The 15644-nt window shown below is 35.5% G+C and overlaps 1 protein-coding gene across 2 annotated transcripts; it reads left to right on the forward strand.

The window, feature by feature from the left end:
- Positions 1-7003: 7003 nt before the first annotated feature.
- Positions 7004-14547, forward strand: LOC130747094 (transcription factor LHW). Of its 2 annotated transcripts, none has more exons than XM_057599925.1 (10): positions 7004-7974; positions 8889-9098; positions 9204-9285; positions 9456-9497; positions 9582-9641; positions 10203-12065; positions 12173-12274; positions 12581-12721; positions 12817-12942; positions 13767-14547. In XM_057599925.1, exons 1-10 carry the CDS (start codon positions 7880-7882, stop codon positions 13905-13907), a joined length of 2862 nt encoding a protein of 953 aa, XP_057455908.1. In that variant the 5' UTR covers positions 7004-7879; the 3' UTR covers positions 13908-14547. The 2 variants fall into 2 exon arrangements, with proteins under 2 accessions (XP_057455908.1, XP_057455909.1); XM_057599926.1 differs by having other exon boundaries at positions 7005-7974; positions 8892-9098.
- The last annotated feature ends 1097 nt before the right edge of the window (positions 14548-15644 follow it).

Consider the following 15644-nt stretch of genomic DNA (forward strand, 5'->3'; position numbering starts at 1 on the left):
TTTAGATGCCCTACCTAAATTAGTATAAGAGAGAAAAAAAGAGTAGAGAAATAATATATATAATTGTGGAGAATGTATCATATGACAATAGTTTTTTATACAAGAATATAAGAATAAATCACAACCACTAGATCTATCATGAATGATTAAGATTAAAACATAAAGTCATGTGACTTAAAAAAAAAATAAATGACATTTTTTAGTGGTAACGTGAATTGTTTTAAACTCTACAGTTCACGATTAGATCTAACGGTTGTGATTTATTCTCATATTCTCATATAAAAAGACTATTCTCGTACAATACATCTCCTATATTGGTGTGTGTGATAGTGATAGAAAAATACAAACCTTGCGCGTATTAATTGAATGAAATCTAACTTAATTTATAAACATTAAGATGCAATGTCTTTTTTTTTTTTGAAAGTAGATGCGATGTCTAAGAGGGGGTGAATAAGGTACTGACCCAAAACAACAAACTGTGGTAATGTGTGTTATCGATGAATTGCTCATGTGTTAATGATGATATAGTAATCTATTACCAGTAATCTGGTAATTATAACTTGTTATTGGTTCACTGTTTGACATTAATTACCAAAATAGAGAAATTTAAACAACGAAAACAAAATTAACAAAAAATAAGTCCTTGAATACCAATGAGTTAAAAAACACAACACAAAACACACAAATGACACAATTCTTTATACTAACAGTATAGAGAGTGAAATATGCAAAATGCCTAAATCAAGAACAACGCATAAACATAAAAGATTTAAGGTTAAATGATATCACACTGTGATTTATCTAAGTTCACCTTCGACCAACTTGAAAGATACTTTGAGTTTTGTCCACTAGTTTTCAAAAATCAAGTTGCATACTTCACACTGAAGACTCTATTGAAAATTTTAAAACTCAAAACTATGTTAGCACCTCGCTTGCAAATAATCACACACTAAACCCTATAGTGAAATAAAATAAGAGAAGAATTTACAACAGAAAAATTTCTCTATTCCTACTCTAGAATAAGATACACTAAAGAAGAGGAACACACATAAAACTCTCAAAGAATCTTGCTCCCAAATATGAACCTTTTAAAATTGTAAGTGTGTTAATGTGATTATATGTTTAGGAAACTATTTATATGATTTCAAAAACATTTGAAAATTAGGGAAATTGTCTAAGAGAGAAGAGATCGAATAAAACTAAGTTCAGATCAATTTTTCACAATTTAATCGATTCTGGTATATTAGTAATCAGTTACCACTAATAGTAATCGATTTCCATGTGTTTTCCCTCTCTAATAACAACATTGTTAACCTAAAATTAAAATTGGTAATCGATTTCCATGTTTTTCGGCAACTTCTTATCCAATGCTCGTGCAATCTTCGGTGATGGTGGAAGCTAGGGGTGTACAAGGGACGGGTTGTGACGGGTTTTGGTTAACCCTAACCCGACCCTAAATATTGATCGGGCCAAATCATAGACCCTAACCCGTCCCTAGACCCGAAGCAACCCGACATTATGCGGATTCAATTTATGACGGGTCTATGTAGGACGGGACCGGATTGGCCCGAGAGACAATAAGTTTAAGACTATTTGATACTAATTGTAAAATTTAAAGATAATAACATACTAGAAGAGTTATAAGTTGGAACTATTTTTTTGAAGAAATAACTTGAAATGATCTAATTCTTTCATAATCTACTGCACTTGAGGTTTACATTTTGTTTGATCATTTCTTCATCTGCTTCACATATGCATAATACACACACATGATTTTCTCTTGTTAGAACATGAAAGTGTGCATAGTTTGACAAACGTTTATTTAATTCATAAGGTAGATGTTAGACATTTTAATCTCATCTACATGGTAAGATAAATTTGAGCATCATGTATCACATTTTAATCATTATAACAAATTAAAATTTTATAAAATATATATGTGGGACGGGCCGGGTGACCCGAGTGTTAACCCGAACCCGACCCTACCCGAAGCCGGGTAACTCAAAGATCAACCCGAACCCGGTCTCTTTTAATGATCGGGTCGGGTTGAACTCGGCCCTAAAGGCTTGGGCTGGAACGGGTTGGTGGGTAGGGCTGGGTCTTGTACACCCCTAGTGGAAGCATTGGCATTGAGATGAGCTATGGTTCTAGCTACCCAAATTGACTTTCGGAGTGTGTGTTTTGACTTTTGAGACATTGTCTCGAACTTTTTCGGTGGTGCAAGAAGCCTCGAGATGGGAGCTCTTATATGGTGGTTAGAGAGTGCGTTTCTCTTTCATGTTATTTTGATGTTTTTACGGTTTCTTTTGTGTGTAAGAGTTATAACTTTGTTGCTGATTGTATTGCTCGGATTGCTCCCTTGTATCCCGAGTCGGTGTGGGTGGAGGAGGAACCGATTGAGACTTTAACTTTACTACTAGCAAATGCAATGACTTCTATGTCTGTTTTACTTAATATATTTTCTGTTTAATTTAAAAAAAAATTGTAACTTTGTAAGATTCACATTACCCACAAAAGTTAATTAAGCGTTTTAGTTAGCAAAAAGATACTTTATGTATTAATTTAACGAAAAAGGTGGGGACAATGACTGAAGTGTCAGCCAACCAGAGCAATATAGCACCAATGAAATTTGGCACAAGGGTCAGGAAAGGAATAGAAACAAAAGCCGTATTATAGAACAGTCCAAACTTATGAGGCATTTTAACTTCGATTAGAAAATTGTTACTGTCTTGGTCTGTTCTATAAAGATTAAAGACATAAAAAACCAAGAACTGAAAATAAACTAATAAGAGAAGAAAAAGCAGCCCATTAACATAATTTAAATGTATGTATTTTAGTTTCAAATTCAAAATGCTTTCCTAAGCTATGGATATTTCATTTGTAGGTTAGGTTCATAGGTGCATCATGCATATATACTTGATTGCTGCCTGGTCAATACACATAATGTAACTTATGGAGAAGCATTTTGTCCTTTCAAAAGAAGAAAGAGCGCAACTACCCATTTGTCGATATTGGAGAATTGCAAAACACAACACTTTTTTTTTTTCTTTTTGGTTGGGAGCAAGGCAATGTTCTATAGACAATAATGGAACTGGAAAGAAGGTAGATATGCATACTAGGATCCGTTTGACACAAGACATTCTCGATAAGCATCAAGAATATTTCTATGAACGTGAAAGAAATAATTAAAGGTTAAATAAGATTTAAATCTCAGGAGTGAGTTTTTATTTTCATCAGAAATAAAATTAGAAAAACACCCTGCTATTAAAGAAATGGTTAGTTCAGACGTGAGGCGGAGTTCTAATCACTGTTAAGTGTCCCATTAGAACTTGTGTGGCACGCTCACGTGTATAAATGAAGGCAAGGAGCTCATGTGGATAATATTGTAATTTTTAGTTAATAATTATTTTACACATTAGCTTATGTGGAATTAGGGATTTTGTTCTTAGTTTTTAATTGAAGTGCTTGGTTCTTGCTTTAACCAAGAATGACATTCCTATATGGTAAAAGTACAAAAATGAGAAGAGGTGCATGAAATTGACATCATGTATTTGCTATGTATAGCTTATCGACGACCAAAACTACATGTAAGCTGTTGGTACTTTTAAATTACCGATGACCAAATTGTCGATACGTGATGATCTTGTAATTTGGAAATACCCACGACTTTGACAAATTAAATGACATAAATATAAAAACACTGTCAAATTACAGACATTCTAAACAGTCAATAATGAGGTAACATTTCAATTACAGACAATTTAGGTTGTAATAAGTTGGTAAAGTAATATGTAGAAATCTAAATTTTCTTATGCAATTTACTACAAGCATCATAATAGTTGTAAGATATTTCACTCTTCAAATAAAAGAATTAAATAAGGACATTCATAAACTTGAAAAAAGATGATAAAATAAATGTCAAATATATAAAATCACATATTTTATTTTTCAAGAGCCAAACATACATAACTTAATATATACTGTATTATAGAACCTTCGGTGTTAAGAACTCTAACCTCACCTAGAATCTGTGACAACACAAAAGATTGTGAATATCTTTTGTTTTTGTTGCTTTCATTTTTGTCCTGAAACAAACTTTTTAATAAAAATAAGAGAAAACACAAAACTGAGGAATAAGGGATAAAATTTAAGGGAAAATGACAAGGAGCAAAAATAGAAAATGATTGTAAAATACGTTAGGGAAGGCGATTTCAACATTTGGATAGATTTCTAACCAAATCATGAATACTTATCTGTTTCTTCCATTTGATTTTTTATAGCATGCAACATGTTTTTAGAGGGGGGACTGAGGCATACTGCATACATCATGTGCATGGAGTTCGGACCCTTTCAAGATTCAAGTATCCAATATGATTCTTAATAAGATTCGATAAAATAAATTCTTTGTTGTTTCTTCAGATATGATCTTCCTTCCTTCCTACTATTCCTGAAGTGGTCCTTGAAATAATTGATCTTTGATGGTTACTGATCAAGATGATGATGGTTGACCCTTCTTGATCTAGAATAAACAGCTCAACTAATTAATCTTCAAGTTGACCTAGGAATCTATTTCTAATTATAAGAATTCATCTTTGGTTAAACTGTAAAGCATCTATAGGGTGTGGACTTAAATTGTCAATGGCTAAAAGGATATCAATGTCAAGTTGGCCATGAATTTTGCATCAATTTTCCCCTTATCTTGTACTTTTATTGCAAGATTTTATCTTAAAAGCCCTTTTTAATGATAGGTTAATACTTGATTGTACACTTAATAAACCAACCATACAGTTCTTGTAGAAAAAAAAATTCTCCGTTCACAAGAAAAATAGTTCAAAAGTACACTTATATGGATTATGATTCTCTCAATTGAATTGACAATGTTAAGCGAAACTTCTAAGATGACTTTTTAACTCAATGACTCAGGAGATTGTGAAACGTTAAATGAGTTTTGGAAAGTTGCTAAACCTCGTTGATGTCCAAACAAAATCCCGCATTACACTTCTTAAGAAAGAATTTTATACGACGATACAATATTGAATTCATACTTGTTGTTGATGTGTAAAACATTTTTAGACTGTTCGTTTGTAGTTGTTAAACTCATGTTTCATCTCCATTAAAATGTTTATGGTGTTTCTTAACCCCGCTAAATCATGCAATATAGTACACCGCGTGTTTTAGTAACCAATTTATTCTCAGCATCTTCAGAGTATTTCTATGAACAACTGTGTGATTAATATCCACAACTCTTTTTGGACAATGGTGAATTAACATCATTTAAAGGTAAAAGCCCATATCCACAATTCAAATCCCAAGCAGAGCAATATAATTAAGGAGTTGGATAAGGTGCACTACACTTATTTTATAGCTAAACTAATAGCTAATTTTTAAGTTAGGAATTGCCAGGAACTTCAGGGGTGAACTTATGGTGGTTGTGATGCATGCTGAAGTGACCCTCTCATAGTTGAAGCATTGGCACTTCGATGGGGGAATAAGCCGTGCTATAGGACTTGGGAGTTGGGATAGAGAATGTAGCTTTTGAGTTTGGTTGGACAACAATAATCAAGGTTAATTGTAGAATGTTCATATTGCCCAACCGAGATCTCTGCTGTTATTTAAGATTGCTTGGGGTAGCCCTTCAAATTTCAGGTGGTCACTTTCTCACATGTATTCCTTCAAACTTGTGGTTAAATAAATAATCCGTCCCTAATTTTAAACACACTCTTTCGGTAGACATGACACTTTCAAATTAATGAAATAAGTACTTTTCACAAAAAAAATGAAGTTAAAGAATAAGATATAATTTATTAGAAATTAAATAAAAATATTTCACAGCTAATTGATTGTTAAAAATTAAGTAGTAGTAGTATCAATTAACTTTAAATTTGTCATATAAATTAACCATCATAGAATTTAGACCTCCACTTAGAACTTATTCCTCCAGGCTCCGGTTATACTGTTATAAGGTAAGCTCATCCAGATCTCATCTACATAACCCGACATAGAAAAATCTACATTTGCCGAATCCACTTCGTAACAATTCACAATCATTGATATAAAACAAGCAACCAAACATCATCATCATCGTAATCGAATTATAACTCCACAACAACAAATTTCAAGATGTCCAAAATTCTGCTTACATACACAATAATTCCTAGTATACCAAGTCATTGAACAACAGAACACCTCTCCATCATCCTGCAAGACTGCAACCCAAGCACTATCCCCATCATTTTTTCCACCTCACTCACCAATGATGTCTCATGATCATGATTCTTCGTGAGCACTATTCAACTTCAAATGCATCATCTTTCATCTCAATTCAAACATGATTTACCAAGCAACAAAACAAAACAAACACATTTCCACCACATCCTCAAGGTATGTTTCCATACTCATTTTTGTGCTCACTTGGATGTAAAGAATGAATAAAACTCTTCCTATAAATTGACATAAAAGCAAAGTAGATTTTTAAAAGTTAAAACCATTAGAGATTTTTACATTTAGATTAAAGAGCAAATTACAAGTGGATTACAAACTTCATCTTTCACAAAAATAAAAACCTTAAAAGTCAAAACATTAGATATGAGTTCATCTCAAGCTTCCGGTTCTAAATACTTGTACCATCGTTGAGTCAATTCTCTATGTAAACCTCCCCATTAAATTAGACACGACATCTTTTACTAAAAACCTTACAACATTAAACACATTAATTCAATCGCTCAAAATTTCATCAACACTTTCATTTTCTTTCAACATTTGACTTACTCATGTATAAACAAATGTGCTAGTTAACTCGATTGATTTCCAAATATGTTCATTTGTTTTCTTCCCTCCCCATGCCCCCATTGAAGCACATGCTCTCTCTCTCTCTCTCCCAAAAGTTGGTAGTGTGGCAATCTAGTAATTCCAAAGAAAAGTAGAGGGCAATGATGAGATGACGTCAGTGAGATAGCAACCCGCACTAGCTAAATGGCCACCACCACAGCACCCCTGTTGAGACCAGACCTTCTCTGTTCCTGTTCTGTTTCACAAACCGACAAACCCATTCTCTGCTCCCAAGGCCATTTTTCCTTTACCCTTTCTCTCTCTCTCTCTCTCACACTCTCTGTCTCTCTCTCTCTCTTACAAGCTCCTTCAATTTATTTTCTCATCAAGAGTGGTCAGAATTCAGAAAGAAAGAGATAGAAAGAAAAACAGACAAACACACACAGAACAGAACAGAGCAAAACAGAGGAAAACAGAGAAAGAGAAAGAAAGAGAATATTTCACTTCCACATACCCACCAAAGAGTCTCTATCTCCTTCATCTGAACAACATAAAAACCATCATTCTCAGTTTCTCACCTTCACCAATCAAAATCTCCTCTTCCCTTTTGCCCTTAACCTCTTCTTCTTCTTCTCTGCTCTGTTCTACTCCCCTGTTTTTTCAACCACTTCCTGAGCTAAAATGGAGTCCATGATACCTCTCTACAAGCTTGAATCTCGTGGGATTGTGTAGAATCCTCCATAGTTTTCAGCTTTGCTTTCTCCTTGCACTCTCTCTTTCTCATTCTCTCTCTCTCTACCTTTCTTTCTCCCTCTCCCTCTCTCTCTAGAACCTCCTCTGCTGGAGGATGGCCTACCGGTGCAAAGAACTGACAGTAGTGAACTTGGATCCGGAGAGAAAACGAAGCGGTGGCTTGCGGACAAAACAGGCAGGAAGAGGATCGTGCCGCGGAAGTTAGTTCTCTGGAGAAGATGATTCTTCTCCGGTTTTGATGACCCTTTACCCTTTTTCACTCTTACTCTCTTGTGAAGGCTAGTGTGATTTCATTGCTTTGGGAAAAAAGTAAACTTTACATCGGATTTGAATACCCTTTTGCTTGAAGAGAGTCTACATGGGGTTCTTGTTGAAAGAAGCTTTGAAGACTCTGTGTGCTCGGAATCAGTGGTCTTATGCTGTGTTCTGGAAGATCGGGTGTAATAATTCCAAGTGAGTTTTTCTTGATGGAAATGCTTTTTGCTTTGGTTTTGGTTTTGGTTTCTGAAAAATTTCAGCTTTGGTTAAAGATTTATGTGTTGGATTTGATTTTGGTGCTTTCACTTTATTGGAAACCAAACAAGGGGATCACATGTGAATTTTGGATTTAGATTCTATTTCTGGGGTTGGTTCGTTTTCAAGATAAAGTCCACATGTTATTCCTGTTTTGGAACTTTATATGTGCCTGTTTTGTTTTTAGGAATCTTTGTTTTCTTTTAAGAAAAATGTATTTTAATTGTATAAAAGTTTGCACTATTTTGGTTGATTGTCTGTGAAAGAATCCATTGATTCAGTACTTGTTTTGCTAGTTTGATTCTGTTTGGTCATGTCTTCTTGTTCCATTTATAGAAAAGCTAACCTCTTTCTCTTCAGCTAATGGGAGGTTAATCTACTGATCTATACATGTATTGCTAATGATTTATCGATGCTCTAATTATTCAGCTGATAAATCAGTTCAATTTTTAAGCTGAATAGAACTGCATCTTAATTGTAATTAACATGTCAAGAAGTTCCATGGATGTAATTTGTCAAGTCTCTGAAGCAAACAGAAGAAGGAACTTAGGGTTTGGTTAGATCAGAACTCTAAATTCAATGTTAAAGAACTCTGGGCTTCATTCTAGTTTTTGTTTTACATCCAGAACTTGATAAATAATAATTAACAATTTGGGATTTACTTTATTGACTTTTTCCTAATTTCATGTAAACCTTCTTTCTTTTTGTTTGATTGAATATTTGATGAATCTATTTGCTTTCATATTGTACTCTAAGCAGTGATCTTTGAAATATTATGCCTTTTGACTTTATGCCCTGATTCCTTTCTATTTATAATTATATGTTTCTGAGTTAACTGAGGATGTTTGACTTAGCAGGCTGTTAATCTGGGAAGATTGCTACTATGAACCTTTGTCATCTCCTTTCCCTCAACGTATTGTTGGAACTTCTAATTTGCCATACCAAGATGGGGAAGGATGCTGGTTTTCTTCCGAGTCTCAGCTGCGGAATCAGGAGGAGGACAGAGTCTGTTCATTGGTTAATAGAATGATGGTGAATAATTCAGTCAATATCACTGGTGAAGGGTTGGTTCTTTTTTTCCTTCTCCTTTTCCTCATTCATCAGGTCATAATTTCCAGTGCTTTCTTTGTCATTCTCATCTCACTTATGTGCTACTTTATGTTATCCAGGATACTTGGACGGGCAGCGTTTACAGGAAATCATCAGTGGATTCTTTTTAACAATTTCACTAGTGATGCATATCCACCAGATGTATGTAGTTGATCCTTTGCTTCAAGTGTTATATGGAGTTCTATAATCTGTTCCTGTGAATAATGCATGAACAGTTTGTGATGAGTGTGTAAAAATATTCTTTGGATGGTTCAATGCTTGGAGTACATGAACTTAATTTTAATTTCTCTTCATTGGTGTGTTCTTTTTAGGTATGTACAGAGTTGCATCACCAATTTTCAGCTGGAATGCAGGTTTGTGATTTTCATTATGCTTCACAATTTGCTATAAAACTTTTATTACTGTTTCTTAATCGCATTATGTACTTTTGTTTGCAGACGGTAGCGGTTATTCCTGTGCTTCCCCATGGGGTTGTCCAACTTGGATCTATCTTGCCTGTAAGTCTTTCTCATTTTTTCTGTATTTTGGAAGAAACTTAATGACTGTTTCTCTGATGATTTCATGATGGAGAATGAGATTATGGTGACATATTCACAAAAATACTCCTCATCATCTTTGAATAAAAAATGAACGCTACAGATTAATTTATAAGTCATGCAATCACGAATCCTGTGATCTATTGCATAAATCTACTATATCCATCATTGGATTCTGGAAGAAGTTTTATGATTTCTATCATTCACATGGAATCTGTTCTCGTATAATTCTTTGCCTCTATAGATCTCAATATTGTCTGAATGTTGAGTGATATCCTTTCATGCTTCCTTCAATATGTTGTCAGATGTTGGATGGTGAATGTATCCAATTTTAACAGTTTGATTATACACTATATTTGCTACCTGTTTTTGTTGCTTAGATCTCTAGATTGTCTGTTATCCTATGGAGTGTAAGCTTTTCTCTAGTTTTAACATTCCAGTGTCTGCTTAATGAGTTCGTTTCTGTCTGCTGCCCCAATGCTCTTTAACTAATGTAGCTATACGTGTTGGTTATTGCTGCAGATTATGGAAAATATGAGATTTGTGAATGATGTCAAGAGCTTGATCCTGCAACTGGGATGTGTTCCTGGTGCCCTTCTATCTGAAGACTATTCGCCAAAACTTTCTAATGAAAGGCTTAATGGACCTGTGACTGATTGTGTGCCTGTGTCTGTTGATCCCCCAGTCATGACCTCAAACTGTACACCCTCAGTAGCTAATTATTCCAATCAACTAAGTAATTCATCTCATGCCCCTAGGCCTGTTGCTCAACCACCTCATCTTCATAGGGTAGACATTAATAATCAGCAGGGTTCTGTAATGTCACCTCAAACCCATAACCTAAACCAGATTTTTGGTATTGACAGCCTCTGCCAGCCGAAGGCTCATTCAATTATTAAAGCAAGTGTCAGTGGCCAACATCAGAATACAGTTCTGAAGGCTGAAGCTCGAGTGTTACCGGCAAATCTTGATTCACATCTGCAACAGCATTCTGTTTCATATAATGCGAGATCTGCATTCAATGGATTAGCTGGTTCTCATCAATCTAGTCTGAATGGCTGCAACCCTAAATATATGGAACAACAAATTTTATCAGGGGTTGGGAGACTAAGTCATGTTAATCCTAATAATAATCCATCAAGTTCCTTTCATATGTCCCAACTGAAAACCGGGGGAGGCCAAATTCTTTATCAAGGTCAAGGTTCTGGGAGCACTTCACTACTTGGAGGAGTCCCAATATGTAGTGGAGCGAGTAGTCTTTTTAGGACAAATATGATAAATTGCTCGGCTTCAAACCCCTCTGAATTATCTGCTGCTGGTTTTTCTGGAAAACAAAAAGTTGGGTTTGGGATTCAAAATGATGATTTAACTAAATCTGGGATTTCTCTGCCTAACATGACTAGTCAATCACCTGCAAATCACATGCACCTAGAAGGCTCTGATCAGAAGAATCTTCCCACTGAATTAAAGCATGCTCATGATGCTGTGGCTTCCACATATCAAAGGGTAGATGATGATTTGCTGCAAGCCCTTAAGATCCCGTCTCTCCATCTTGAGGAGCATGTTCCTATGAGTGATAGCTTCCCTGATTTTCTTTATGATTGCCTCAATAAGGATGTTACTACTAGTCAACATATGGAAATGAATGCTAAACATGACGAATATGGTACTCAACTTCCATCAGGTGATGATCTCTTTGATGTTTTTGGTGTGGATCTCAAAAGGAAACTGCTGAATGGAAACTGGAATAGATCACATGCCCATGAGTCAGATGCCAATGCCAAAAATCTTGATAAAAAGGCTCCATGTGTGGATTTTCCGGGTACAGGTCCTGATAATAGTTATTCCGGTAATGAAGCAATATCAGACAGTGGCATCTTCTGTGGAACAGGCACTGACCACCTTCTAGATGCTGTTGTCTCAAGGGCTCAATCTGCTGCCAAACAAAACTCTGATGAAACGTCTTGCAAGACAACATTTACAAGGATTAGTACCGCCACCTCTGTCCCCTCTCCATCCTGCAAGCAGGTTATGTCTGATCATGTTGCCCAGGGAGCATTGTTTGATTTTCCTAAGATGGGGACTAAAACAGGTGCTGTGGAAGCAAGTTCTCTTCGGTCAGGGTGTAGCAAGGGTGATGCTGGAAACTGTTCTCAAAGTACTTCCATATATGGGTCTCAACTTAGTTCATGGGTTGACGACAGCAGCAATGTGAAGCGTGAAAATAGTGCTTCAACTGGATACTCTAAGAGGCCGGATGAAGCAGGCAAAACAAATCGTAAACGGCTTAAACCAGGAGAGAACCCCAGGCCTCGACCTAAAGATCGTCAAATGATTCAAGATCGTGTGAAAGAGTTGAGGGAAATTGTGCCTAATGGAGCAAAAGTATGCAGTTCTTCTTATATCTTTTATGTCAATCAACATTTTCTTAATTAAATACAACATTGTGATGCTGAATTTATTTTGGTTCATCTCTTATAATGATTCAACAGTGTAGCATAGATGCACTTCTGGAACGGACCATCAAGCATATGCTTTTCTTGCAGAGTGTTACGAAGCATGCTGACAAGTTGAAACAGACAGGGGAATCTAAGGTAAAGATATCATTCACTTTTTTTTGCCTTGTGTCCCTAATAACTGATCTAGTTATGATACGGGTATTATTTTCATTTTATGTGATAAGAATAAGAAAATATATTTGATGCATATTGTAGCTCTGATCACATATCTACCAAGCCCCTTTATACAAACAAAAAACTGATCTGCATCTTTTATGAGCTACAGGAATAATAAGAAGAAAGACTGGCTGATTATAATATGAACAACTTTTACGAAATGTTATTAAATTATTAAGGGAGAAATACTGACTGTTCACTGTTTTTTCTTTCCTGAATGCACAGATTGTGAGTAAAGAAGGTGGATTGCTCTTAAAAGATAACTTTGAGGGAGGGGCTACTTGGGCATATGAGGTTGGCTCACAATCAATGGTGTGCCCTATCATAGTTGAGGATCTTAATCCTCCTCGCCAGATGCTAGTGGAGGTAGTGACTGATGCTTTATAACATTACAAAATTGTTTGTCCTTAATATATTTTCATGATAAATCTTTAATTTGTTTGCTTGGTTTCTCTTGACAGATGCTCTGCGAGGAACGAGGTTTCTTTCTGGAAATAGCTGACTTAATAAGAGGATTAGGTTTAACAATCTTGAAGGGGGTCATGGAAGCCCGCAATGACAAGATCTGGGCACGCTTTGCTGTTGAGGTAATACACCTGAAAGGGAAATATCAAATAATATCAAACAAGTATAATGAACTGCCTATAGTATAAGTCAACATTTGGGGTAACCTCTAAATCTTGAGCATTTTGAGCTATGACTGAACTGTACTGAACTTTTATGGTATCTTGTATGTAGAATCCATAGAGTTCTTTCACTTGAGCATTTTAAGATTTAACTGAATAATTTTTGTTTTGAGAGAATAATGGCTTAAGATTTTTTGTGTCTTGAGCCTTTTGATACCAGTTGAGTCAGTGTAAGGTTAACTGATTTTGAATCCCATTCCAACCTATAGGAAGAGTTTTATTCACTTTTTATCTTGGGCGTTTTTTATCTTGGGCGTACGTATAAGCATATTTTTACACTGCAAACGGATAATTAACCACACCCTTAATCAGTTTGCCAACAAAAAAGGTCATGTCAATGCTGACAGAGATAGTTTATTGTTGGATTTGGTTCCTCTGAAGTGAGGGAGTCACTTTTAGAGGGCAAAGTAAACATGAAATCAATAGTTGAGATTGTGATCATATACTTACACACGTGTAACGAACTATTATGTTATTTAAATCTCAATCATCAGTCAACAGTTGTGATTACTTATGTTTCTCAAACAACGCAATCACAATGAGTCATCTGCAACTATTTCAACTTTGTAGGTCTGCGAGCTTAGTTTTGTTCTTTTTTTTTGGTTTATGTTTGTTGATTTCAGTGTTATCTGTACATCTAAAAGATAGGTCATGATAATGAGACAATGTACTTGTCTTCAAGGATTAGAAATTTCCAATACACTGATAGTTTGAATATTTTGCAGGCAAACAGGGATGTGACAAGGATGGAAATATTCATGTCACTAGTTCAACTTGTGGAACAAACAGTGAAGGGTGGTGCATCTTCATCTAATGCAGTTGACAACAACATGATGGTTTATCATTCTTTCCCGCAAGCCACCTAGATACCAGCAACTGGTAGGCCTAGTAGCTTGCAATGAAACAACCACCTTGCCATGTATATTTTCTTCCTTAGTCTGGTTTTTGTTGAGAGCAAGTTTGACACATGGTTGCTATGGCCCACATCAAAACTCAGCCTAACATGTTTTCCATGATTGACATAAAATCCAGTCCTAGACTTTGTGTCAGCTTAACTAAGTCTAACCACTGTTTCACCTCTCAGATCTGACCTCAGTTTGGGGAGGGATTAGGTTAGTTAGTGAAAAGCATTTCATATAAGATAAGAGTGTTTCCTCCTATACCTACCAAAATAGCTTAAGCTGCTTATCCAGTGTTGGCAGTCTCTGTAGATGCTTTAGGCAAACTCTAGATAAATTGCATCCATTTTTTTGGCTGTAATTCCATTGGTGGGGTGTGTTGCTTGGTAATTGGGTGTTGTGATTCAGATGTATAGATATTGTAGGATTTGGAAGGAAAAGGGTCTTGAGTTTATCATTACTCATTCTTCCTTCATAACCTTTTTCTCCTTGTTTTTTTGTTGGAGTGATCATGGCTGTGTTATAATACCAATCTTATTAATATCAGCTTTGTGTGGATTGTGTATGTGGATCCCTACAGACTGCTAAATGAGAGTTTATTTAGTTATATGCGCTGTTAATTTGCTTTAGAAATGCAGCAAAAAGCTTATCTAAACTTATCTTATAACATTAGCGTTTATGCAAGTATTCTGGGGCAATTTTTTTCCGTACACTGGTAGTATTGAAAACTCAGTGCCCAGTCACTTGAAAACATTCAGTTTTCTTCTATTTTAATTTTAAAAAAAATTGAAAAACAGAAAAGCTAACCAATCATCGGACATGTGTCACTGTTAAATAGGGGGCTGTTTAAATACAAGAGTATTGTAGATTTGATGATGTTTGCGAGAGTTTATGCAAATAAATTATGAGTCTTGGTTGGATGCCGAACAAGGTGTATTTTCTGGATTATTTAAAGGATAGCAGTTCTAATAAGTGTTCCGACTCTAGGACTTTTTTTATTGAGATTAACTTATGAATAAATTTTATACCAAAGAGTATTTATTGGAGTTTGTTTAGTATAGAAGTTCAAAGTGCTTTTTTATTTTTCTCCTCCCTCTTGGTTTTTCATTATAACCCCTTCAGCCACCTCTGGGTTTTGTCTGTTGTGCTTTAGTTCTCCCTCGCATTACAAGCTTTATCCCATTTGTTTTTTAGGTTAGCTTAAGTGGTAAGAGCTAGGTGAAGCATAAGGGTTGGGGGAATGAAGGGTGAAGAGTCCATAATTCGAACCCTGAGGAGAAAATACTTTACTAATAATTAATATTTGCCTATAAAAAAAGCTTCATCCCATTTTTCAATTCTTGGTGTTTCTGCCTTAGTTGATTCCCATAAGCTATAACCATGTCTTTTGCTTCGGATGTTAGTTCTTGTTGGGGAGATATGGGAGTCCAAAGCATGAGATCGTGTACCAATGAGCAAACACTGTAGACTACCAAGAGATTTGGGCACCGCATCTTTACCTAAACCCTTAAGACATTAAGTTTACGTGTCATATCTCTTATAAAGTTTTCACCTCAACCATTTTTAACTAATGTGAGACTCTAACTCATTTGAATTATCAAGCGTTGTTTCCCGTTGAAAAGTTTAAAAACTATTTCCACGTCTAACGTCTGCTTTAATTTCTTGTCATAGCTAAAATTTTCTTGCACCTATAATCCTCTGTTT

Source organism: Lotus japonicus, chromosome 3 (genome assembly GCF_012489685.1).
Source record: "Lotus japonicus ecotype B-129 chromosome 3, LjGifu_v1.2".
In the NCBI taxonomy this organism is placed as follows: domain Eukaryota; kingdom Viridiplantae; phylum Streptophyta; class Magnoliopsida; order Fabales; family Fabaceae; genus Lotus; species Lotus japonicus.

What these genes read in the sequence shown, in the direction of transcription:
- LOC130747094 (XM_057599925.1), top strand. Translation starts at nt 7,880, where the DNA reads ATGGGGTTCTTGTTGAAAGAAGCTTTGAAGACTCTGTGTGCTCGGAAT. An exon ending in GTCAATATCACTGGTGAAGG is followed by an intron (nt 9,099 to 9,203) that starts GTTGGTTCTTTT and finishes TATGTTATCCAG; the next exon opens with GATACTTGGACGGGCAGCGT. An exon ending in AATTTTCAGCTGGAATGCAG is followed by an intron (nt 9,498 to 9,581) that starts GTTTGTGATTTT and finishes TTTTGTTTGCAG; the next exon opens with ACGGTAGCGGTTATTCCTGT.